Below are 25887 nucleotides of genomic sequence, written 5' to 3'. Positions count from 1 at the left end.
CATGCTGAAATGCAGCCTAGCAGCTTTCTAGTAGTGTGATTTGGGCAAGTTACTTAATTTCCTGTATTTCAGTCTTCTTGCTTGGGTACAAGAGTAGCTAGCTCAGAGACTGCTGTGAGGATTAAAATATTTAAGATATGTAAAGCTGTTAGAACAGCACTTAACATATAGTGAGAGCCAAAAATGTTAGCCATTATTGAACTACAAAGTGTTTTAAAGAAGATGGAGTTCACTTATACTTAAAGAAGCCAGGTAATATGTTGGGGTGGAATGGGGAATATGAAACCTGTGTTCCTCATCATTAGAACAGGCAAGAGAGAAGAAATAGCTCCACTGGTTAAGGGACTTATGTGAGTAAAGGCACTGAGACTTGAGGGTAGTAATGACACAGTCTGTTTGTGAGACAGCAGGAAAACATACAAATCAGGCTGAAAATGTTAGATTCAGTTTTTGTAATATGTGTTTTCTTTTATGGGAATTTTTCTACTGTAATTTTGATGTCACTAAGTGGGGGAAATGAAGTATAAAAAGAACAGACATTTTACAGAAATAAACCAACATCCAAAATATCTTAAGACCAGGTATTTTATACTCAGTAAGATATGTAATAAAGTATATACAGTGTAACTAGAAGAAGAAAACAAGGAAACAATGTACTCTATTCTAATCATTGTGCTAGTATGAGTAATTTTATATAAATAGCAAATGGAACCAAACAATAAAACAAGTAAATATTTATAATTTTAAATATGATATGTGAATTTAAATAACTGGCTCTTTTCTTATATAGTGTATTATACCATATATCCAGAAAACTTTTTTCAAAATTATTTTCATTTTTGTTTTTTTAGTCTAGTTGACACACAATGTTATCTTTCTAAAGGGATTTTACTTTTTTTTTCTTTAATCATGAAATTCTTGACTTTCAAAAATGGTAATTCCTGAAAACTTGCCTTAAGTGAAAAATAAAAGGAAGCAGTTAACCTTCAAGAAAAGCAAAGCAATCTTCTCTCTCTTCCCTCAAACTGTATTTGGGAACATTCCAAACACTGAAGAAGAAAAAAAAATAACTGCAATCTCAGCCAGAAAACCTTTTTCTTAAAAAGCATTTTTTTTTTAAACAATTAATGAGAAATGAAAAATCTGGGAGACTGGGTTTACCAGTCCATTCCAATAGAGTATCCTTCTCAGTACATGGTGGAAATAGAAAACAGGTGAGAAGGAAGAACTCAAGCAACTGACTTTTCTCCAGGGAAGGGGAAGAAGGGACATAACTCTGTCTGAACTTACGGATATGAAAACTAGATCTCTAAGAAAATAAAATAATAATGCTTGCTAGGAGAAGGACCCTTAACTATGGAAATTTTAATAGCTGTCTCTGATTAAAGATCAATTTGAAAAATAAAGATAAAAATCTTTGGATTTATGAACATGGCTCCCTTTGAAAAATTGTTGGAATATAAATTGTTCATTGTTGGAATATAAAATGAAGATATTTCATGGATGAAACATTCTTTCTGCTGTGTAAGTAACTCCACAAAACCTCACTTGAATATCCGATCTATACTATTCTGGACCAGAGAGTAGGTGTTCAGTGCAGGATAAAAGAGTTTGAAGAGCTGCCCTCAGTATCCCAGGCCTGTTCCTCTTTAATCTGCACCTGATTGCCAAAACCTTTGAAGTTATCAGTAAAGCCTGATATTAGGTAAGATCTATGATTTGTGTGAGTCTAACTGGAGAATCTGATCCTTTGTAGTAACTTATCAGATATCAAATATTCTTTTTCATTAAAAATCAATAAAAAACTTTCTCATGTATAAAATCTACATGACATTCTACTGGATGCTTTTTTTATAACTAATTAATAAAAAAGGTTTCTTGGGTTTTCTAAAGCTTACATTCTGGTAATGAAGCATTAAAAAAACAATATTTAATATTTGTTTATATATATATCAGTGTTTACTTGTGTTGTATTTACATTACTGAAATGGATGGGGTAGTTTTCAAGAGACTCATCATTAATTTTCAGGGTCCTATTCTTAAAATTCATATAGCTACAAACAAATGGTAATCAGATGATAGAGATCCCAAACAACATAAATCATAAAATTATATAAAAACTGTACTCAAATTTAAATTGAACCCTAGATCTACAATGGCACAGTAACTTCTTAAAACATATACAAACCATGAGGTAAAGAAAATTAAAATTTGTGTAGAAAATTTATTGCTAAGTGAAGTTAGTTATTCTTTCAAGTTTACTCTGCTAACTTTAGTGGAAAGGGTAGAAATAAATCTCTTTCCAGGTCAGAAATCTTGCCAGCTCTATGAAGAATAAAGTTCCATGAAAAATGTGAGCAGAACTTGACACAATATTTATTCACTCTCAATGATCACTATACCCAAACTGGTTAGTACACAAAACTTCCAGACTATTTATCAAAGTTTAAGTTATTGGCTGTTTTTCTTTATGGGGGGTGGGGAGAAGATTTCTTTCATCCCCCGAATCTTGAAAGAAAGAGGGAGAGAGAAAAAGAAAAAAAGAAAGAAAGGAAAAGAAAAAATGAAAACTTAAAAAAAAATTCTTAGAGAAAAGATTTTACAATGATTTTACTGTTGTTGCAACAATTGCTTTCTTCCATCAGTATCCACTCAGCATTCATTCATTACTGATGTTCCCTGGACTCAAGAAGCACTTCTCCCTCAGGAATGTTTATGCAACCTACGAATTGCCTTCATCTTGTCAAGTTCCTTTTTGGAAAAGGTAACTTTAAAATTAGAGATTCCTCATTTCATATATGCATGTGTATATAAATGAACCATGATGTTTATAAAATAAACATTCAGTGACTATCTTTCAGACACTAAAAACAGTCACCGGAAAATATCATTTGAGCCTCCTGTTCATTATTTCTGATATGTGCAAAAAACATATAGCATTCATAGAGGAAAACAGACAAGCAGAGAAAAGTGTTCACAAAATAGAAGAGAGTAGCCAATAAATATACTCAGGATGTTTTGTTTGAGGTAAAAAATAAGGAAGATGCTTACATCTTGGTCTTTTCCCCTTATTTATGGCCTATCCTACTCTTATTCAATGCAATTAATGTTACACACTTATTATACAAATTCAGATATCTAACAGACATCACTTGGAAGGCTTACAACATTCTAACAGTTCTTAATGCTTATTGTTATAAGAGCGGTTATAAAAAATAACAGCTCTTCTCAATAGAGGATATGTGTCAATCTACCATTGTTTCAACCAAAGCAAATGAATTTTTGTATGTTTGAAAATATGAGTTAGTTTGCTATAGTTTTTTTAAAAGTTACCACTGTATCATAATGGTGATTACTATTAACAACAAAAAAAAAAAAGCACCAAGACAGATTTATTATTTTAGAAATAGAAATCATACGTAAGATGTTAAGAAGTATAAGATGGCAACATAGGAGACCCTGAACTCACTTTGTCCACAAATACACAAAATCTAGGCCTATTTATTGAGCAATTCCTCCAGAAGAATTGGGGGCTGACTGAACAGCTTGTGCACAACAGATGACCACACACAGAATGGCAGGAGAAACAAAGACATGGTAAGTAAGGAAACTCCCACTCCCAGCCCTCTGAAATGCAGTGGGGAGGGTACTACTGAGGGGATTGGAACAGATTTGTCTGTCCTGGGGCACAGAAAAAAAGGCCATAGTTTAAAAGAGCAACTAGGATATAAAATATGCAGGCTGAGAACTCCAGCAAATAGAGGGGGAGCTGCTGGAACATTATGGCTTACATCCTCCTATGCCTTGATAGTGCAGATGGGAGCAGGGTCCAGGCACCATACTCAGCTGCCACTTAGCAAGACTGAGGCCCCTAGCCCACTAGCCCCACATACCCTGGGGCACAGAAAAACAAACAAACAAACAAACAAATAAACAAATAAACAAAACCCAGCTAGAATATAGAGAGAAGAACTAACTCCAGAACCATGCCAAATGGAGGGGGAACTGTTGGAACTCTCTCTGGTTTGGGAGAGCTGGTAGGCACCATGGTTTATGTTCCACCTTGACAGTATGGACAGGAGTATGGTCTGGGCACTCTAGCTAGCCTCCCACCTCCATGAGCCCTGGGCCCTGAGACCACACCAGCTCCAGCTGTCCCACCAAGGCAGCCCCAGTGTGGCAGACACAGGGATACATTCAGCACTCACTCCAGCCATCACATGGAGGTGACACAGTTGCAGAGCACTATGAACCACTCCAGGCCTACACCACTTTAGATCCAGATCCAGACAGCTTGCTAGGGCACCCCCAGCATAGAGTACCCTAGGACCTCTTGGTTCACACCTACTTTGGCTCCAAATGCCTCACCAATGTGTCCCCTGCACTCAGCATCCTTGGACACTCCATCTTGCAAATACTTCTGCTTCAGTTATCCTACCAGGCTCCCACTAAACTGAGAACCCAGGGACCATTTTGGTCCATGCTCACCTCAGCTTTGGCTGTCCTCTCAGGATACTTTTTACACAGAGATCCTAGAGACTGTCCCATCTCATGCCCACATCAGCTCTGGCCATGGAACCAGCACAGAGTGCCTTGGGACACCAGCCCATGTCAATCACAACTCTGGCAGTTAGTCAAAGTCTAAAAGGCATACATCATCTTCATAAGGGACAACTATACATGGAGCTTTAACATCTGACTTATATCAATGTATATATAATCCAGACAGAAACTCAAAAAGGAAACAGTGTCTCTGAATGATACATTAGACCAGATGGACTTAACAGATATGTACAGATCATTCTATCCCCAAAAGCAGAATACACATTCTTTTCAAGTGCACATAGAACATTCTCCAAATAATAGATTACACGTTAGGCCACATAAAAAGTCTCAATAAATTTAAGAAGATTAAAGTCACATCACCCACCTTTTCCAGCCACAATGAGATGAAACAAGAAATTAATCAGAAGAAAAAAAAATTGGAAAAAAACCAAACAAGTGGAAGCTAAACAACATAATACTGAACAACCAAGAGGTCAACAAAGAAACCAGGAAGAAATAAAAAGAATACAGAGAAACAAATGAAAATAAAAATACAATGCTCCAAAATCTTTGAAATGTAGCAAAAGCAGTTCTAAGAGGGATATTTATAGTATCCACCTACCTCAGCAGAAGGGCAACGGTTGAAGCCATAGACATTTGGTTATTTCTGAAGCTCGTTCCCTAAATATTTGATATTCTTATAAGGGTTTTGTTTTAAACCATCTTAATCTTTTCAGACACCGACACCGAATGCCTTTAAGTGGCTACAGATGCTTCAAACTCTGTATTTCCACCAGCTTAGCTGGAGCCCATTTCCTTCCTGTTCTACCGCAAAGAATGAGAAAATTTTCATATAAGTGACGTAATCTGAAGGAACTAGAAGAAGGAAAAAGAAAAAGCCCAAGAATAGTAGAAGGAAGGGAATAATAAAAATCAGAACAGAAATGAATGAAATAGAAATGAATGAGTGAATGAATGATCAATAAAACTAAGTGCTCATTCTTTGAATAGATAAACAAAACAAAAACAAACATTTAGCCAGACCTATTAAGGGGGAAAAAGAAAAAGAGTTCAAATAAATAAAATCAGAAATAAAAGAGAAGTAACAACTGACACCATTAGAAATATAAAGGTTTTTAAAAGAATACAGGGAAAAGTTACACACCACAAATGGAAAAATTACTAGAAAAACACAATCTTCTAAACTAAATCAGAAGGAAATAGAAAATCTGAACAGACCAATTATTAGTAATGGAACTGATGTGGTCATCAAAAAACTACCAGCAAATAGAAATCTAAGACCAGATGGATCCACAGGAAAATTCTACACCAAACACTTAAAGAAGAATCAGTAAAAATTTCTACTCAAACTATTCTAAAAACTGGAAGAAGGAAAGCTTCCAAATACATTCTATGAAGTCAGCATTATCCTCACACCAAACCACAGATGCAAAAATCATCCACAAAATATTGGCAAATCACATTCAACAATATATGAATTCAACTCATTTACCATAATCAAATAGGATTTATTCCAGAAATCCAAGGATGATTTAATATTTATAAATCAATTAACATGATTCACCACATCACCAGAATGAAGGATAAAAATAATATGATCATCTCAGTAGATGCAGAAAAAGCATTAGACAAAATTCAACATCTAGTCATGATTAAAAATTGGATTTAGAGGGAACACATGTCAACATAATGAAAGCCATATGTAAAACACAAACAGCTAATCTCATACTTAATGGTGAGAAGCTGAGAAATTTTTCTCTCTAATCAGAAACAAGACAAGGATGTCCACTCTTCCCATCTTTTATTTACATAGTATTAGAAGTCCTAGCCACAGCAATTAGACAACCAAAAGAACTAAAAGAGATCCATGTTTGGGGCACCTGTGGCTTGGTGGGTTAAGCCTCTGCCTTTGGCTCAGGTCATGATCTCAGGGTCCTGGGAATAAGCCCGGCATGGGGCTCTCTGCTCAGCAGGGAGCCTGCTTCCTCCTCTCTCTCTCTGCCTGCCTCTCTGCCTGCCTGTGATCTCTGCCAAATAAATAAAATCTAAGAAAAATAAATAAATAAAAGACATCCACGTTGATAAGAAAAAGTTGAACTAATTGTAGATGACATGATACTATACATACAAAACTCTAAAGGCTACACAAAAAATCTACTAGAAATAATAAATGAAATCAGTAAAGTTGAAGGACACAAATACACAGATATCAGCTGCATTTCTATATATTAACAAAAAAGTAAGAGAAAGAGAAATTAAGAAAATTACGAAAACAATTCCATTTAGAATTGCACCAAAAAGAATAAATTATCTAGAATAAATCCAACCAAGGAGGTGAAAGATGTATACTCTGAAAATTATAAAACACTGAAGAAAGCAGCTGAAGATCACATAAAAACAAAATAAAAAGATATACCATTCTCACAGATTGGAAGGATTACTATTGTTAGGATATCTATACTAACCAAACCAGTCTTACAGTTCACTATAATCAAATACCAACAGAATTTTTCACAGAAATAGAATAATCCTAATATATGTATGAAACCACAAAGGACCTTGAATAACCAAAGCGATCCTGAAAAAGAAGAACAAAACTGGAGACATCACAATTCCAGATTTCAAGATATACACAGCTGTAATAATCAAAACAGTATGGCACTGGCACAAAAACAGACACATTAATCAAGAGAACAGAACCCAGAAATAAAACCATGCTTAGATGGCCAAATAGTCAATAATAATTGGAAAGCAGGAAAGAACATACAACAGGAAAAAGACAGTGTCTCAATAAATGATGCTGAAAAAAATGGACAGCTCCATGTACGAAGAAACTGGACTTTCTTACATCACATACAAAAAATAAACTCCAAATGGGGTTGCGTGTCTAGTTCGGTCAGTAGAGCATGCAACACTTGATCTCAGGGTTGTGAGTTACAGCCCGACATTGGGTGTGGATATTATTTAAAAATAAAATCTTAAAATCAATAAAATAAACTCAAATCAATTAAAGACCTAAATATGAGATGTGAAAACATAAAATACCAAGAAGAAATATAGGCAATTGTTTCCTGGACATCAGCCATTCAAATATTTTTCTGGATTTGTTTCCTCAAGTAAGAGAAACAAAAGCAAAAATGAACTACTGGGACTGTATAAAATAGTTTTTGCACAGCAAAAGAAACCATCAACAAAATGAAAATGTAACCTACTTAATGGTAGAATATTTTCATAAATAATATATCCAATAAGAGGCTAATATCCACACTATGTAAAGAACTTAAACAACTCAACACCAAAAAACTCCAAATAATCCAATTTAAAAAGTCAGAGGACTACATACAGATGGGCAACAGACAGGGGGAAAAAAAAGTCCAATATCATTAATCATGGAAATGCAAATCAAAAGCACACTGAGATATTATCTCCTATCTGCCAGAATGGCTAGAATCAAAAAGACAAGAAATACCAAGTGTTGGTGAGGATGTGGAAGAAAAGGAACCCTTATGCATGTTGGTGGGAATGTAATTTGGTGTAGCCACTGTGGAAAACAGTATGGAGGTCCCTCAAAATATTAAAAATAGAAGTTTATACCTGAAACTACTGTAACAGTATGTTATCGATGCTAAAAAATAAGATAAAATTAATAAAATAAAATAATAAAATAAGAGAAATACCTTATGACCCAGTAATTCCACTACTGGGTATTTACCCAAAGGAAAAAAAAAAACATTAATTCAAAAAAGATATATGCAATCCTATGTTTACTGCTGCATTGTTTACCATATCCATGATATGGAAGCAACCCGGTATCTGTCAATAGATGCATGAAGAAAGAAGATGTTTCCCCCCACAACACACACAGAGGATTATTACTCAGCCATAAAAAAGAATGGGATCTTGCTATTTGTGACAACACAGACAGACCTGGAACAAATTATAGTGAATGAAATAGGTCAGACAAAGAAAATAAAATACCAAATAATTTCATTTATATGTAGAATCTAAAAAAACAAAACAAATGACTACACAAACACAAAGCAGAAACAGACCCATAAATACAGAGAACTGATGGTTACCAGTGGGGAGGGGTGTGGGGGAAGGACAAAATGGGTGAAGGGCAGGGGGAGATACAGTCTTTCAGTTTTGGAATGAATATGTTACTGGAATAAGGAAGTAGTCAATAGTATTATAATAGCATTGTATGTTGACGGACCAGGACAGACAGTAGCTATAGTTGTGGTGAGCACAGCATAACATACAGAGTTGTTAAATTACAAAGCTGTATACCTGAAACTAATGTAACATTGTGTATCAACTATATTTCAAGACAAAAATATGTTAAGGCAGCACAGAACTATATTTGGATTTCCTATTAGGACAAACAGGCACAAAATACAGCAACATTGCAAACATCTTTCTGTTAAATTTGGACATTCCCACCAGCAGCAGCAAATTAAATATGGAAAAGACAGTATATTTTGTTTTCTAAATAAATAGCCATTTAAAATATCAAATTGATCAAATTTAGAAAATTTCAAAAAATTATACCATTTCAAAAACTTTAGCAAGGAAGTTATGTGTGTTATAACAAAATCTTTTATGTATAATAACATACACTTATTTTAGGCTTTTTAAAAAATTTTTTAAAATATTTTATTTATTCGTGAGAGACAGAGAAAGGCAGAGGGAGAAGCAGGCTCCCTGTATAGCACAGAGCCTGATGAGGGAGGAACTTGATCTCAGGACTCAGGGACCATGACCTGAGCCAAACGCAGAGACTTAACCACCTGAGCCACCCAGGTGCCCTATTTTAGGCTTTTCATTAAAAAATAAAAACAACTCTATGTCAAAAATCTAGCTGGGAGTAAGTGCCTATATTTTTCAATATGAATAAATAAGAACATTTAACATGTGCATATTACAGAACATGACAAATTAAATATTTATGATATAAACCATAGACAATGTATGTTAATAATCATTAAGATATCCAGCAAAAGTGGTCATAATTTCCCTTCCAAGTCCTTCTCTGTATTTGAATAAAGAATTGTATTATAAAATTATTCTCTTGGCTCATAGGTTATATATCTTAGAGAATTAGGTAGTCACATAGTAAATCTTTATCATCACAATTACCCCTAATCCATAACGCAGATTTTCGAGAAATTCAACGTTTAAAAACATGTTATGTATATACAATATATAATTATCTATATATGTGTATAGTCCAGATTATCATTTGTATTGAGTCTTGCCATTGTTCAATCACACTCTAAAATCAGAAAAATGAAACAAAATCCTGACTTTGATGTGGAACACTGACCACAATGTCGGACGCTGATATTGTTATAGAAGATGAACCTAAAAAGGGCACTTTACCTCTTCAAATCCCAATATCCTTATTAGGAAAATAAATATTATCTTATTTGAGTTAGTGACTGTTAGAGTATTTCAGAGAAACACAAAGGAATCATAGTAAAATATAACGCTTCCTTTCAGCAATAACCACTGAAGTCGTATTATTTGCAACTGTCAGATATACTCTGATGCCTACTATCAACTATCAACCTTGCTTTGTAACACCCCGGAATACAGTACAGTAATTACAATGGTTCTTGCACACTTTTCTAAAAACAATGACAATACCTCCTTTATTTTTTTTAATTCACTTTCAATGTAATCAAATAAATACATTTTAATAGTTAAATGGTCAAATTATTTAATAAACATGTGAGAAAGTCTGAACACATTTCCTCATGAAAGAAAACTATTAAACCGAAACATGTTCATTGATATATATTCTGCCCAGGTTCCTTTAAAAAGAAGAGTGAGAGAGAATGGTTTCTAAGGAAGCAGCACTGAACTGTCTCACTGATGTTAAAAAACAATCATGAAATTGTACCATTTTGAGGTAAGTGGGCTTTTTTTGTCTGTATTGACAGTTTCTGTTACATTGCTTTAAGGAAAAAAGTGCCTTTCTTTATTGACTTAGTCCAATTCATAATACAAGTATTTTTTTTCTTTGCATCTTAGTCAAAATAGTGTTAATTAAATTCCTTCTTCTTCTGTAAAGTGGTATTGACCATTCACATTGATAAGAATCTTTACCAGGTTAATGCCTTCTTGTGGGTGATGGAGTGTCTTACCTTATCTACATTTAAAGATTTCAAATATAAAATAAGACCATAAAAAGAAAGAGATAAGAACAGGATTACAAAATAAACTATAGAAAACTGTTAGAGAAACAAAATGTTTTGTATCACACGATAAAAGGATGCATTGAAGGGCAAAGTCAACAAGGACACATACAATGTTTTCATATAAATAAATAGATTTATAATTTTATTTTAACACCATGGTTTAAACCCAGCATTTGATCATTCATTTTGTATTACATAATGACTTGAATAATTTAAGAAATTTTATAACATAAATCTGAATGTTACTACAATTATAATTATTTCATTGCCTGTTTGCAAAATATAGAGAACTCCATAAAACCTGCTTTCTTCACCTTAGCTCCGTGACTCTTCTGTTGGCCGTGCACCCTGCCCACAACAGCGACCCATTTCTGGGCTGTGTCACTTACACTTGTAATACACTACAATATTCAAGAGTGCCTGGTTGCCACCCAGCCATTTAATAATTAAAGGGAGCTATTACAGAAAGGCAACAAATGGGGACATACAGAAATCACGCAGCGATGCCAAGTCCAGGAGACAAGTGTTCTTTTATGATTCAGCTCAAGAAACTTCTTTCATAGGAGGCCAGTCAGTAGCCAATACACTTTCTTTACATGTTTAGAGATATAAATATACTTTCTTGACTTTCTGTAGTTGGAAGAAGACTCTTCATTATATATTTCATTTGAAGACATACCGCTTTCATCTTTTGATCTCAATACAAGAAAAACAGACATAATTTAGTTCTTCAGAAGGAACTGTCCCCCTCAGGTAGGAGAAACTAGCACTGTCTTCAAACTTACCTCATGTGTACAGAATATGTGGTGAAATTAAATGAAGACTATTACCACAGAGACAAAGGATATGGATGACAAGGCGGAACAAAAAATGTGCACTGCCAAGTGGAATGTTACATTGAGAAATAGTTTGCATATAGAGATAATTTTTAAATAAGTCCTTTTTGTTGTCAAAATAGAGTAACAATAAGGTGGGAATATTTGAGCTCAATCTTCATCTATCATTTTTGTGCAATTGTGTACAAATGCAAAAAGTGTGAAATATTTGGAATGGAAACATTTCTGTATTACATACTCTGAGAAATAGCTAACATATGGAATGATGGAAAACTGATTTTATTTAATATTAAATATGTCACAGATTGGTGATACATTGCTTATGGTCAAACAATTTCACCTAAGTTGAAATATGTACTGGTTTAAATAAAACTTCAGTGCATGTAGGATTCCACAGGGCCTTGAAAAGAAGAAAACAAAAGTAAATAAATGAATGACATCAAATCAATGAAATGAAATGAAATTTCATATGAAGATTTAAAACATGTAAAGCACCTAAAAAACACAGACCAAGAACTTTTAAATTTGTGATTTTCTAAGTCAAAATTTCTATTAAAACTTATTGATATTTATTAGTAATGCTTACAGGTTTCCAATTAAATACATTTTATATGAGGTAAAAGAGGGAAGATCAATTGGAAAAATGTAATGGTTTCCCTTGGTTTCGTGAGTTAAAAAAAAGTTTTACAACAAATTTTTCTTTTATGTATCCTTCAAATGAAATGAGTTAAAGAAAACTAGGTAATTAAGTAATAGGTAAATCTCACATGTTTCTCCTGATATATTTCTAAAGCATAGTCACCACCCAAAGTCCTAAACACAAAACTCCAACCATTTCATATGTAGCAATTACTAGTTTTAACTTCTATGATTTATTGTAGTTTTAAGTGATGGAAATTAAAGCATCTCATAATCTTTCACTTTCAAAAAAGAAAAAAATAACTTATTGTGCAGATAATATGTATAAAAAAAGAAATACATAATCCAAGAAGTATAGAATACACCTGCCCCTAAGGAATGTAGAATTTAGTTAGATATAAATGAATATAAAAAAAGATGAGCCATGCTACAAGATTGATATATGACAATAAAGGTTAGATGAGAATTTATATTAACAACTACAAGACAGTAAGTTATACAGCCTTGATAACTAACTGCTGACATAATTCTACAGAAAGAGAAATCACCCCTGATGAGGGAGCAGAAGTTTAGCTGAAGACAAAGCATAAACTGATACCCTGCAACTCCCCCTATGCACCCCCAACTCCTAGGTGGGACATGTGTGACATTCTTCCAGGAATCTCCCAACTAACTGTTAATACCTTGCTAGATGGGAAAACAACCTTAACTTGACAATGGCAAGACCTCCAGTATTGTGTACATCAGTCGTCTTTAACAAAGGGAAGTTCTTTTGAAGCTTCCCTTTTCCTTATGTCCCTCAAGTCTAGAGTATATAATCACCACTCATCAAGACGCCAGTGCAGCAGCTCTTTCTGCCCACGGGGATAAGCCACCATTTTACACCAACGACAACCCAAGAATTCTTTCTTGGTCATCCACTCTGGACTTCACCCCACCAAACCTATCCCATCTTTCAAAACCCCACCAACCCCTGGCTGGGTAGTCAAATTAAGGGTATGAAATTGGAGCAAGGCTGGAAAAGAGATATATTACAGGGGAAAGGGTATTCCAGATAAAATGGTTAAAAACAGAGCTCTAAACAACAGAGGCAAGAAATAACAATTTGCGTTGGCAGAGTTTATGTGTAATAAAATGTTTATATTTGCAACATAAATAGGAAACAATGAAATTTCAGCAGCTTCCAGTGCTGGCTTGAGGAAGGGGAATTTTAAGGCTCTTTTAAGCCTTAGTGAGTCATTAAGAGAGAGTGTTTTAAAGTAGGAAAGTAACACAATGTAAGGAGGGTATGTGTGTGGTTTTTGTTTGTTTTGCAGATTTATTTGTGATGTTAATATACACGAGAATGTGTAGAGCATGTAAGGAGGAAGACAAGATGAAAACCAAACTGAGGAAGTGTCAGACCAGCAAGCAGCGTTGGAACTTTGACTATTTTCAAATTCTGACTCCCCCCTGTCAAGATGCTTGTTTCAGTCTGGTGAACAGCTGACCTTCACTGAGATTATAGCTCAAAGACAGCACATTCAGAAAGAAAGGTCTTCCCTGATGAGTCTTTTCCAGACATAAACTCTCCTCTTCACCTGATTCATTGCCTCATCCTGTCTATTTGCTTTTTTACATCATGACCCTCATCACTGTATGAAATTCTCTTAGTTCTATAATTTCTAATGTATTGTCTATTTTATCGCTAGAATATGAGGTTTATGAAGAAATTTAACAGGCCCCCAAATGGAGTCACTTTTCTGAAGTTCCACTCGAATTTAATAGCTAACCTAATTTCACCTCACTGGACAGTGGAATTTTCTCAAAAGATCACTCTGGAATGTCCTGATCTGCATTAGTGAGGTAGTCTGCAAGACAAGACCCCGTTCTATTCCCCCAAGGGAAGGTGACCTTGCCCAATACATTTTTTCTTTTCTTTAGCTAAAACTTCCTTGTCCATCACTTTCAGTTCTACCTATAAAAGCCTTCTACTATTAGTACAGCTCTTCAGAATTCCATTCTCTTTGGTAGATGGGATACTGCTTGATTAATGAATCACTGAATAAAGCCAATTAGATTTTCAGACTTACTGTACTGAATTTTGTGGTTTTTTTTTAAGATTTTATTTATTTATTTGACAGATCACAAGTAGGCAAAGAGGCAGGCAGAGAGAGAGAAAGAAGGAAGGAGCCCCCTTGCCGAGCAGAGAGCCCCATGTGGGGCTCCATCCCAGGACCCTAAGATCATGACCTGAGCTGAAGGCAGAGGCCTTAACCCACTGAGCCAACGAGGTGCCCCTGAATTTTGTTTTTTAACATTTGTCTATCTCCTGTTCGCTGCTACAATCTCAGTGCTTAGGATACCACTTTATAATTTTTATTTTTTTAATAACAGTATAAATGATAAAGGGTGAAGTAACTTGAGATGAAAGGAACCACAGGACTACAAGTACATGTTGAACACAGAAGTAGGTCTTTATCTGCCACCCAAACATGTTTAAAAAAGAAAAAAAATTTGCAGAATCACTAAGACTAACAAACATTTCAGTACTTGTTCCCCAAATGCTAGTTGAATGAATGTGAAAAGACGGAATATACTGTTATATTTTTGTATTTTATAAACCTGGAATTCTGTTTTCCAGTGTATTTTAAGCCTCCCAACATTCACATTTTTAATAAAATTCTAACCCAGATCTACCTTACAATTTCCAAAAAAGTTAGTAAAATGAAAGGAAAAATATTTTAATAGGCTGAACATGTTCAGAGACATAAATGTTGCTAAAATATATGATACTAACATTTTGCTTGCCATTAAAGTTTACAATATTGTTGTTCTCATCATGTGGCGAGGACAAAAAGCCCCAGTTCTCTGTCATTTTTTGCCACTAGAACATGGAGAGGACTGCAAGGAAATACAAAAGCTCAACTAATGAGGATAAATGTTTCCCCATGACTACGATGAAATAAGAAAAGAAACTTGAAAGATGCAATTCTTTTTTATGATTAACTACCCTGGAGATAATTGTAAATTAAGATAATCATTTACAAAACAGATTACCATCTTAGGTTTTAAAATACAATGAATTCAATATGCTGTCAAATTTGAGGGGAAAAACCTCCAATATTCAGTATTTTTAATAATTATATTTAAGAACAAAGTATCTTATTACTGCTTTGGTTCCTCAAAAATTTCCAATTTATTGAAATTTTGATTTTTCAAAATTCCCCTTGATAGGAAATTGTTCCATATGAAAATGCTGTTCCTTAAAAGGAAAAAAAAAGAATGAAAAGAAATGTAAAAAATGTTTAAAATGTTCATATGATAGAATGATATCCAGTACTTAAATTAGTAAGTAAAAAACATTAATTTATGAAACTCCTTCAGGCCCCTGGGCCAACTTAGTCATATTTAAACTTTAGCATATACCCTTAGCTCATATGATTAACTAACCACTCTTTGTATATCAATAGATCATGCATTCTTTCCTAGAAAGAGCAAAGCACTTCTGCACACCGCAAAACAGAAACCAGACCCCCTTGCACAACCTCTGAGCACTGAGTAAACCTCTCTATACCTGGTACCATTGAGTCTTCAAGAAATACTACAGACCACCGCATCCCCTTCACTGATTAATGGCCCTAAACCCCTTTAAAAATCCCTGGCCCAGGCAGAAACCTTGAAGTTGGCCTTTCCCCTTTGACAAGAGTACACCTTTTCCCCAGATGATCAGCCTCCTAAATAAACCTCATATTCCTCTCCAATCACACTTTCGAGTTTTGGCCTTTCCAGAGATGCTGCTGAACTTGGGTTTTGATGACAAATTTTGGTGAACCAGCATCCCTGTGGCAGAATCCCTGGGAATCCCAAGGCAGAGTGGTTTGCTGTGGCAGTGCCAGGGCTCATCTGTCATTGGGTGGATGAAGTCGTTGGCCACAGCAGCTTGCCAGGGTTTACTAGTTTGTTTGTGGAGCTAGAACCCTGGATGACATGGATTAGCAGCTCAGGGCTAGTTGGCCTTGGGAGAAAGCCAGAGGGAAAGGGCCGACAGCTTCTGAGATTGTTTCTGTCTTGGGGAAACTCTGGGCTGATTCCCAACTGCAGCTAACTGCCAGTTTTGCTTTTTGGTTTGACTGAAGAGGAAAAGAGCATTTGGGACAAGCTGATGAGCTTCAGGACTAGCTAGGTAAGTCCATTGGAGTACACACTGTTGCAAGTTTCTCATTTGTGAAGCACCGTGTGGTTTTGTTTCATTGCCTATGCTTTTCCCATTAGGAAGGCACGGCTTTGGAGAGAAACTAAAAGGGACTTAATAACCATGGGTTTATTTGGATTTGGAACAAATCTGTTTGGGTGTATATGTGTGGGTTGTATTGTGGTGTATATGTGTGGTTGTATTGTGCTAGTGTATGATGGGAATTCCCCACCAAAGAGTCCACTGGGCTGAATTCTCAGTAAGTGGAAGGAATACAGCCAGAAATCCATGATTAAAAGATGATTTTTATTTTAACACCATCTTGCCATGTATGTTAAGCTTAGAGGAATGATGGCCACCAAACGGCTCTCTTCAATTTTTACCTCCAATTTGGTTGTCTCTAGATAGGGGGTTTTGCTCTCTTAGCTTATCTAGGAAGACATTTGGTTCTGTGAGTGAAGCCTTTTGGGGAGGAACAAATGCTATCATTGTTTCTCCTATGATCTTTTTGAACTTTTGCCTAGGAAATGGGAGAGACTCCTACCATTTCTTTTTTTTTTTTTTTTTTTTGAGTTTAAAAACATGATACCATTGGGTGATTTTTTTTAATACTCAGTAAGAATATTTTTAACAAAGTGAACCATTTAGTTTTGTAATATTCATTCTTAGCATAATTTGAGTTTTAAGATAGGATTACATTACATGATTGTCAACATTATTTGTCACCATGACTTTTTTTTTTAATTTCGGATAGGAATTTTAATAAGATAGCATTTTATTTCAGTAGACATTTAAGTTAAAATTTAAATGTATATATGTTCTTTCCCACATATTATCCAAAGGCTACAAATTAGAGTGGAAGAATAAGGAGTATCAAGATACTTGTTTTAAAGTTCTTTTTACACTGTTTTGAAAATATTGTCTTCCTCATTTATTTCCATCATTTAGCAAAATCTACAAACTTGTACTTGGTAAGTACTGATTGGGCTGGGTATAGAGGATGTCCACAGGGAAGCTGCCATTCTCTTTCAAAGTGACCTTTGTTTATTTATTTTTTTTTTCACTTATTTTTTTTTTTAATTTTTTATTTTTGATAAACATATATTTTTATCCCCAGGGGTACAGGTCTGTGAATCAACAGGTTTACACACTTCACAGCACTCACCAAATCACATACCCTCCCCAATGTCCATAATCCCACCCCCTTCTCCCAAACCCCCTCCCCCCGGCAACCCTCAGTTTGTTTTGTGAGATTAAGAGTCACTTATGACTCCTACCATTTCTAAAGAAAGTCTATTAAGACCATAGTTTTGATAAATGGCACAGAGAGCTTAAAAGGAATCAGAAAGAAAACAAAAACAAAAAACTGGTTTTACAGAGAGAGGCAAAGACAAGGGAGTATTAGTCCAAATTTTGAATCTGCCTCCAGGCTTTCAGGCAACATTAGCCTCTGCCTCCACCTTCTCTGGCTTCTGCACCACCATGGAAGTGACTCACATGGCCGGCTCCTATACCATCCTTAACGCCTCAGGTGCCATTGACTTCTGTTTCCCCTAGCCTCATTATCGAGGAACAAAGAGCCCCCCAAACTACAACCTTATGAGGTTCAAACTGGAGTACCTCCCAAATCAACAGGGGTTTCCCTGGATTTAAACCACCCACTTCAGATTTCCCCACAGGTAAAAATTCCCAATGCAGAACACACTGATCGACATTTTAGTCAACACAGGTATAACATATTTGATATTAAGGCTAATTCAAAGTTACTGGTTTAATTAAAACAGATATGTTACTGAGGTTATCAACACTGAATATGGTACAGCTAATCAGCTTTGTGGTACCTGTGTTTATTAAATTCATGTTGTATCTGGTGCAGTTTGTCAACAAAGAGAGGACTTAAAATGATGGTTAAATTTCCCTGTCTCATACAGTTTTCTTGGGTAATTGTTAAGAACAAGCAGGCTGAATAAGGCTTATAGTTTTCAAAATCTTTATAACCTGAAACATCAAAGTTTTCCTAAATCAAATGATAAATTGGGTTAAGTTCAGTAGGTAATGAAGTCTTCTCCAAATAAGAATACTAAAGCACTCATTACTGAATGTAGGTTTGTCTGGTTTTGGCTTCTAATTCCAGAGAAACAGGATACTTGGGTCTATCACTAAACATGCTTTATTACTGTAGGTTGTACTCTGGGGGAAAAAAAGACAGCAACCATATTTCTAAAAATCTGAAAGTCTAAAAATGTATTCATAAATTTCTAGTCTAAAGAATTCTGCTATAACAGTTCACAATTGGTTACTGCTTAGCTTTCACTGGAGACTATCTAAGAGTTAAAATTCTGATAAATGTAACTGAGATTGCTAGAAATGATAAGGTAAGCAACACTGAAGGCAAGAAAAGTAAGATGTGTTTTTGAAAAGATGTAAGGCATGGGAATACATTTTTGTTCAGGGGAAAAATTAAAGTAATTTTGTCCTAAAATGAGACTGATTATTTAGAGAGAATAGGCTTAAGACACAATCTGAATGTAAAAAGAAAGTTGTAGAAAGTTTGTGAAGGAAAATATTTGGAAAAAAATTTTAAGTGTGTTCAGGACTAAGATTGGAATTAATGAGTTTTTTTTTTTAAGGTTTTATTTATTTATTTGACAGAGAGAGTTCACAGTAGACAGATAGGCAGGCAGAGAGAGAGAGGGAAGCAGGTTCCCTGCTGAGCAGAGATCCCGATGCAGGACTCGATCCCAGGATCCTGAGATCATGACCTGAGCCGAAGGCAGCGGCTTAACCCACTGAGCCACCCAGGCACCCGGAATTAATGAGTTTTAAAGTACACTAGTATAAGACTGAAATTCTGCTTTTCTTTTTGTTAAAAAGGAAGTCTTCTTGGATTGCTGACCTGCTCTTGTTAAGAAATTATAAACAAAGATTGTTTTCTTTCTTTTATCTGTCCAGAAAAACCAAATTCTAAGTTTTTTTCTTTATCATGTCTTTGATTACTTAAGAGAACTGAAACTTCTCAATATTAAAGGCACTGACTTTTGTTAGCAACTATGTAATCTTCTGCAGAATCTTATAACCACCTTAGTTAATCAGATAATATTGAATTTTAAAATGATCTGTAATTTTATTTAGGCATGTACTTTATAACTTTCTGAGGTTTTCAACAAACTTTCCAAGATCTGAATTCGAAATAATTAAATTTTATGACAAATTAGGCTTGCTAAGTTGGTATGTTAAGTTACCTGGGAAGCGTTGTCAAACAAATGATGGTTAAAGCCTAGGTTATACTGTATGGCTAAATGCTGTAACTGTTCCAGAAAATACAGAAATTCCTAAAGTTTTAATATGTCCTCATGTAAGGTCATCACTTAACATTCTAATTATTGAAATGTTGCATGTCATAGAACTAACTGGATTTGTCAACTGCATTAAATGAACTCTCATCAGATCTTTAACTATGTCCATTTTTAATCTTTTGTCATTTATAGTTATTGTTCTGGTGCTCTCGAAGAATGTGTTTTGTCTTCAAGGAGATTCACAGAAAAGGACTTTCAAAAAATACACATTTCTGATATCTTTAAGTTCATAAAACTAAACTGGGTAAGAATTTCCAGAACCTAAGGAAAAGCTGCACTCAAACAGAACAAAATTAGTAACTTGGAACTAAATGAGCTGAGGAAGATGATTACAGTTTTTATGACTTGTTTGAAACATTAGTGGTTCTTTAATGTTTGTTCTTCTAGATTAAGGAAACTTCCTCTTAGGATATCTATGGTTTACAGAGTATATTTTATTTTCTCCCTACCTGAGCTCTCCAGAAATCAGAAACTCCCCATGAAGTACTCTTTCATGGCAATTATAATTATTTACATAAGTTCAATAAGATTCTTATTGAATTCTTATTATAGGACACCATTGGAAACATTGGTTATATTACCAAGGCTTTGACTGTAATGTCACATTTGAGAGAGACAAACATAGATTCAGGTATGACCAGACCAGACAGCTTTAAGGAACAAAGGCTGACTTGGAGCCAACCTGGTGTGTACTATATCCATGGAGTTAGCTACAGACTTGCAGAAATAGCAGATGATTCCAGTTTCCTCACGAATGGGTAGAGGATACACTTGGCGATGCCTATATTCTCAAACAAGTCTTCTCCCACTTGCCAGTGATTCCTCATAATTAGGATATTGTTAAAGCTAGACATCAGGCAAAGAGGGCTTCTTGATATATTTTCCCCCCTTGGCATATTTGTCCCAGTAGCCACATCTATCTTAGCCAAGAATTTAACCAAACCTAGCATGCAGCAATCTATAGATCTGAAAAGTGGTCTGCCAAAACTGAAGAGCCCTAGATGTCTTGACAGCAGCTCAAAGAGGGGCATGTGTTTTCAGTAAGACAAAATGTTGCATATTCACATTACTCAAAAAATGTAATTGAAGCCATAAAAGATTTAAACAACCAAATCACTGCTACAGATGCCCTAGTTCTAGATCCTTTTAGCAGCTGGCTAACTTCAATTCCTTCCGAATGGAAATATCCTATTAAGCATTATTATATTTGTTATTTTCTTTCTACTTGGCTGTTGTTTGACTTTTTGTATCTGTCAAGGAGGAAATTGCACTAGTCATACTGGCTTAGAGATGCCCTTACTTTTCCCTATGGTGGAAACACCAGAAACCAGATTCTCCCACACTGTGAAAATTTTCCACTCCAACTAAATTATCCCTCATCAGCAGGGAGTAGCTACAGAAAAAGGACCTTTGCTTCTAATCCCCTAGATATGAAATGATAAAACTGACAGTGAGGAACAGAAGCCACCTTGGCCCCTCTGGCAAACCTAGTAGTCTTTCAACTTTAACAAACACCCTCAGTTTGTGTGACTGATTAACAAATCTTCCTTTTATGTCTATAGATCACAAATGTTTCTGTAGAAAGAACAGAACACTTCACATCATGAAACAAACCAGACCACCTTGCACATGCCCCAGGCACTAAGGAACCAGACCCTTTCTATAGTTCCTGAGCACTGAGATAATGTGTATAGCTGGCACCACGTGTCTGCACAGAATCAAGAAATATTATAGACCACTGCATCCCCTTTTACTGATTGACTGCCCTACACACCTTTAAATTCATAGGCAGGCAGAAATCTGGGAACTGGACTTTGGACAAGAGATCACTTTCTCCCCAGCTGACCAGCCTTCTAAAACTCATATTCCTTTCCAATCAACACTCTTTTTGAGTTTCGGCCTTTCTAGCCACAACAGTCAGCTAAACTTGGGTTTCAGTAACAATTAGAGTAGGGTAATATCCATTATATTTGAAATGCCAAAATATATATGTTTTTGTACATGTGGTATATCTATAGATAACATAGATAATTTATGTTTATAGATAATGGTTCAATGTTCATATATTTATTTTAACATACTAGAAAATCAAAATGGAGGAAAGCTTTTAAAAGAGTAGAAAATACATATACTCACACCAAGTAATTTTTGTATATTTTTGTGATTCACATTAAGTTCTTTGTAGGTTCATATTTCTTATACCTAAACAAGGAGTCATAACTGATACTCCCTCAAAGAAGAAAAGGTAATCCTTTCAGACTCAGAGTTTGTAGCAACTTTCCCATAAATTCAAAAAGACTCTTGGAACAATATTGAGTGCTTTTTGGACTTTAAAAAGTTGAAAAACACTATTTACAATTCTATATTAGTCTTTTCTTAAACTAAAAAATTGAACAATTTATCAGTTTTCAGGTTATACTTTATAATGCAAGAAAATACTAAACCTGTTTATTTTTCTTTCTGAAAATTATTCTTAATATCAGACTGCACCTTAAGTAAATTTTCCTCTAAATTTGATGGATTAAATCCAAATCCATAATGAATTTATAAGCACAAAATTCATAAAATCATGACAAATCTTAAGTAATTCTGATATGTAAGAAAACCATGACTTTTAAGTACACAGAATTGTAAATTATACTCTTTTGTATAAATTGTCTCCACAGTGATTCAGCTTTATACATTTAAAATTCTAATTACCATTTTAACAATGTAGCATCACATGAGAGCAATTTCCTGGTACTCTTACCTCACAGAGCATGAGGTTAATGGTACCTGTGGCTCTCTTAGGAAACTTTCTGTAATGCAATAATATCCTGAAAATTCCTATGCTTTGCTTCTTTGGTATAAAGTCAAACATTTATGGAACTGTTTTCTTTAGTTCTCTACACTACAAATTATTTTTAAAAATTTATGTCTTTATTTTGAAAACTAATAATCTAATAGTTTAATACCTTTTCTTCCTAAAATCATTCCTAGTTCTTTCACTAGAAGAAAATAAAAGCTAGTGAAAAGGAGAATTTTCAACCCCAAAATATGCCTCTTTGGCTTAAGGATATCTTGACCTAGCTAATTTTAATAAACTACAAACATAGGAAGGGTTCTTGAAAGTGAAGTAAAAGTTACCATTTGTTAGAGACATTTACTTTTATAGGCAAAATCTCCATTTGTAAGGGTGTGTCCCTCTCTATACTAGGGAGAGGAAGATGACCAAATGTCTGGAAACTCAGCAGTGCAGAAGGCATAGACCTAAACCTGCATAAAAACTTTACCCTTGTTTTTACTGTGTTCTTCCTGGTAATCTCTTATAACCTCCCATGAGCCCTAACATCCTTATTTTGTCTTTAGCCGGAGATGTATGTAAGGTGGTGGCCTGGCCATTTGGGGGAAATTAATCCATTTTGCTGGGTATCTCACATGTATATGGGAAGTGTGTTATAAAACTTGTTTTCCTCCCATTAATCTTTTATTATGGGGTGGTTTCAGACAAGAACCTGGGAGGTTAGAGGAGAAATTATTTTTCCTCTACAGTTTGATGACCCCTACAGGGATCTGTTGAGGCACCATACTTGCTCTGGAGTTTGCTGATAGGATCCTGGAAAAATGGCAGAAGTTGGCAAAGGGTAAGAATTCTTACAAGTCAGCTTTCCCGGGTATCTGTCTCTCTCTGAAGTGCCTGGTCAAGAGAGGAAGATTAAAAATTCTTATCCCTTCTTTTCCTAATTTGGATTAAAAGGAGAAAATATTTGTGTGAACTAGTTCCTTGTGTATAGCGTCTTTGGTAAAGATTCTTGTTATGAGTAATCTTCATTTCTGTTGATACTCTTTTCTTCCAGAGATGGCTATTGTTTTTGCTTGTTTGTTTCTGGTGTCTGTCTTTGTGTCATTTGTCATAAAAAGAACACAGCCTAGATGAGATTTTCCTTTTGTCTTGTTCTAGGTCATAAGGGTTTTTAGCTTCATGACCAGTGAGAACATTCTTTGGTCTCTGTCAACTCAAAAATGAATGTGTCCACATGCATCTGGCATACAACCCAAGAGGCTATGGATCCCAGAAGCAGTATTCTAGTTGTCCAGCTCTGCCAGCTCTTAGGAGAGTTTATCATAAAGGATCCTGGTCCGTAAGTGGCCTTTTATTCTCAACCTTCATTGTCATTCCAGTGTCATCATCTTGGTGTCACAGATTTAGAGAGTCTATGACTGGAGACATCCCACATTCTCATTCTTATCACCTATGACAATAACACAAGTCTTTGCTTTCCAAGGCTCACTTCGAAAGTAAACTCTCTGGATCTCTTAAGAGCTTCGTCTTTGCATCTTCCTTTGGGATGCCTCTTGAAATCATTGTTAAAACATAAAAAGCCCTTATTGGTTTGAACTGCTATGGCGATTAATATAAGATCCTACTCATCAATGGTCAAACGATGGATATTCTGAACTAAAAAACAAGCAAAAAACACACCAAAAATACTTCTATATTTGAAAAAAAAATTAGAGAGTTCCTTTTCTACCAAATTGTTTTACTGGTTTCTATGGAAAAAACAAATTGAAAGGAAGACAAAAGAAGTATAATGGTTTGTATTATGGACTCCCTTCACAAGATTAAAATATGAAATTGATTTGTTTTTGTTTTTGTTTTTTAACCTGCACTTTCATGATACTACCAAATTTAGAGAACAGAAAAATCAGAGGACATTCACAACCCCACTCACAGCAACCCTGCCTGGTGACTGAGATTCTTCCTTCCTGTGACTATACTATAGTTCTCAGACAAGCTGAAGGAATGTTACTCTGCCTGTTTCAAGGACATGTCAGTGGGCTGTAAGTAGAAAGGAAATTTTTCTTTTGCCTTTGTTTCCCACATCACTCTGACTAGAAAGCAAAGTTTATGTTTTACCAAAACAATTTTCTGTACTTTGTCTTCATCAAATCTTTGCCTAAGAAAACTGAATCTTCTTAGTATTAAAAAGAACTAAGCTTTGCTCACAACTATGTATCCTTCTGTATTTACCTTTAAAAATGTTTGTCACTTTGGTTAAATATTGTTTCATAATGATCCGTGATCCTATTTAGTCATGCACCCAAGCTTTTCTATATTTTTGACAAATTTCCCCAAATCAAATTCTAAATGAAGTCCTCTCGACCTTTGAGATATTTCAGAAGGTCCTTGGAGTATGTTAAGGAATCATTCTCCTTGGAAAAAGAGATCTTAAGCTAGTTAGTCTTATTTGTACTGTTAAGATATATAGGAAGCATTGCCAAATTAATGATGCTAAACCTTCTTAGCTTCTATCTGAATGGATATATGTTGTTAATATTAGTGTTCCTGAAGTTCTATAAAATGTCTAGAAATTTGGTATGTTCTGGTATAAAGTTTTCATTTGTAATTATAGTTATTATCTTGAAAAGCATGTCATGGGAATAACCACAATTCTTTGTCAATTATGTTGCCATGAACTCTCATCAGAACTTAACCCATAGCTATTTTTAAGTGTTTCTGTCATTTACAGATAATTATTGTTTTATTCTAATGCTTTTACAAAGTGCTTAGTTCTTAAGAATTAAGAATCCTTAATCCTTTTGAAGAAAAGGACTCTGACAGGGGTGCCTGGATGGCTCAGTTGGTTAAGTATCTGCCTTTGGCTCAGGTCATGATCCTGGAGTCCTGGGATGGAGCCCCATGTCTGACAGGAATCTGCTTCTCTCTCCACCCCTCCCCCTGCTAGTGCTCTAACAAAAAAAATAAAATCTTAAGAAAAAAAAAAAAAAGAATAGAAAAGAGAAGGACTCTAACAGGTACTCTAGAATATAGATTTCTGATCATTTTAAGACCATAAAACTGAAGTAGGTAGAACCAACAGAAAACCAAGTAGAACAAGAGTAACTTAGAGCTGAATAAACTCATGAAACTTAAAATACTTATGACTTGGTTTGAAATATTGTGATTCTTTAAGTTTTGCTTTTTCCAGATTTAAAGAAATTTTATCTTTTCCATTAAGCTAAGTATGAATTACAGCAATTTGGTAAAGTATGCTTTTGTGAACAATGATGAAACAATTACATTTTCTCCCTATCTGATCCCTCTAGAATTTGAAACTCTTAGTTATTATTCT

At 34.9% G+C, this 25887-nt stretch overlaps 1 protein-coding gene across 2 annotated transcripts in view; it reads right to left on the bottom strand.

The window, feature by feature from the left end:
• The window catches only part of CCSER1 (coiled-coil serine rich protein 1), a 1346695-nt gene that overhangs the window by 608468 nt on the left and 712340 nt on the right, over positions 1-25887 (bottom strand). The window contains exon 10 of one of the 2 annotated variants that reach the window (XM_059394610.1): positions 10930-12005. The exons of the other annotated variant lie outside the window; for it this stretch is intronic. Coding sequence (XP_059250593.1) covers positions 11946-12005 — 60 coding nt within the window. The 3' untranslated portion in view covers positions 10930-11945. Of the gene's footprint in view, positions 1-10929; positions 12006-25887 lie in introns of those variants that run through there. 2 annotated transcript variants of the gene reach the window in all.

Source organism: Mustela nigripes, chromosome 1, assembly GCF_022355385.1.
Source record: "Mustela nigripes isolate SB6536 chromosome 1, MUSNIG.SB6536, whole genome shotgun sequence".
Lineage (NCBI taxonomy): Eukaryota > Metazoa > Chordata > Mammalia > Carnivora > Mustelidae > Mustela > Mustela nigripes.
The sequence above is the reverse complement of the archived record's forward strand: the minus strand, read 5'-3'. Positions and strand labels throughout refer to the sequence as shown.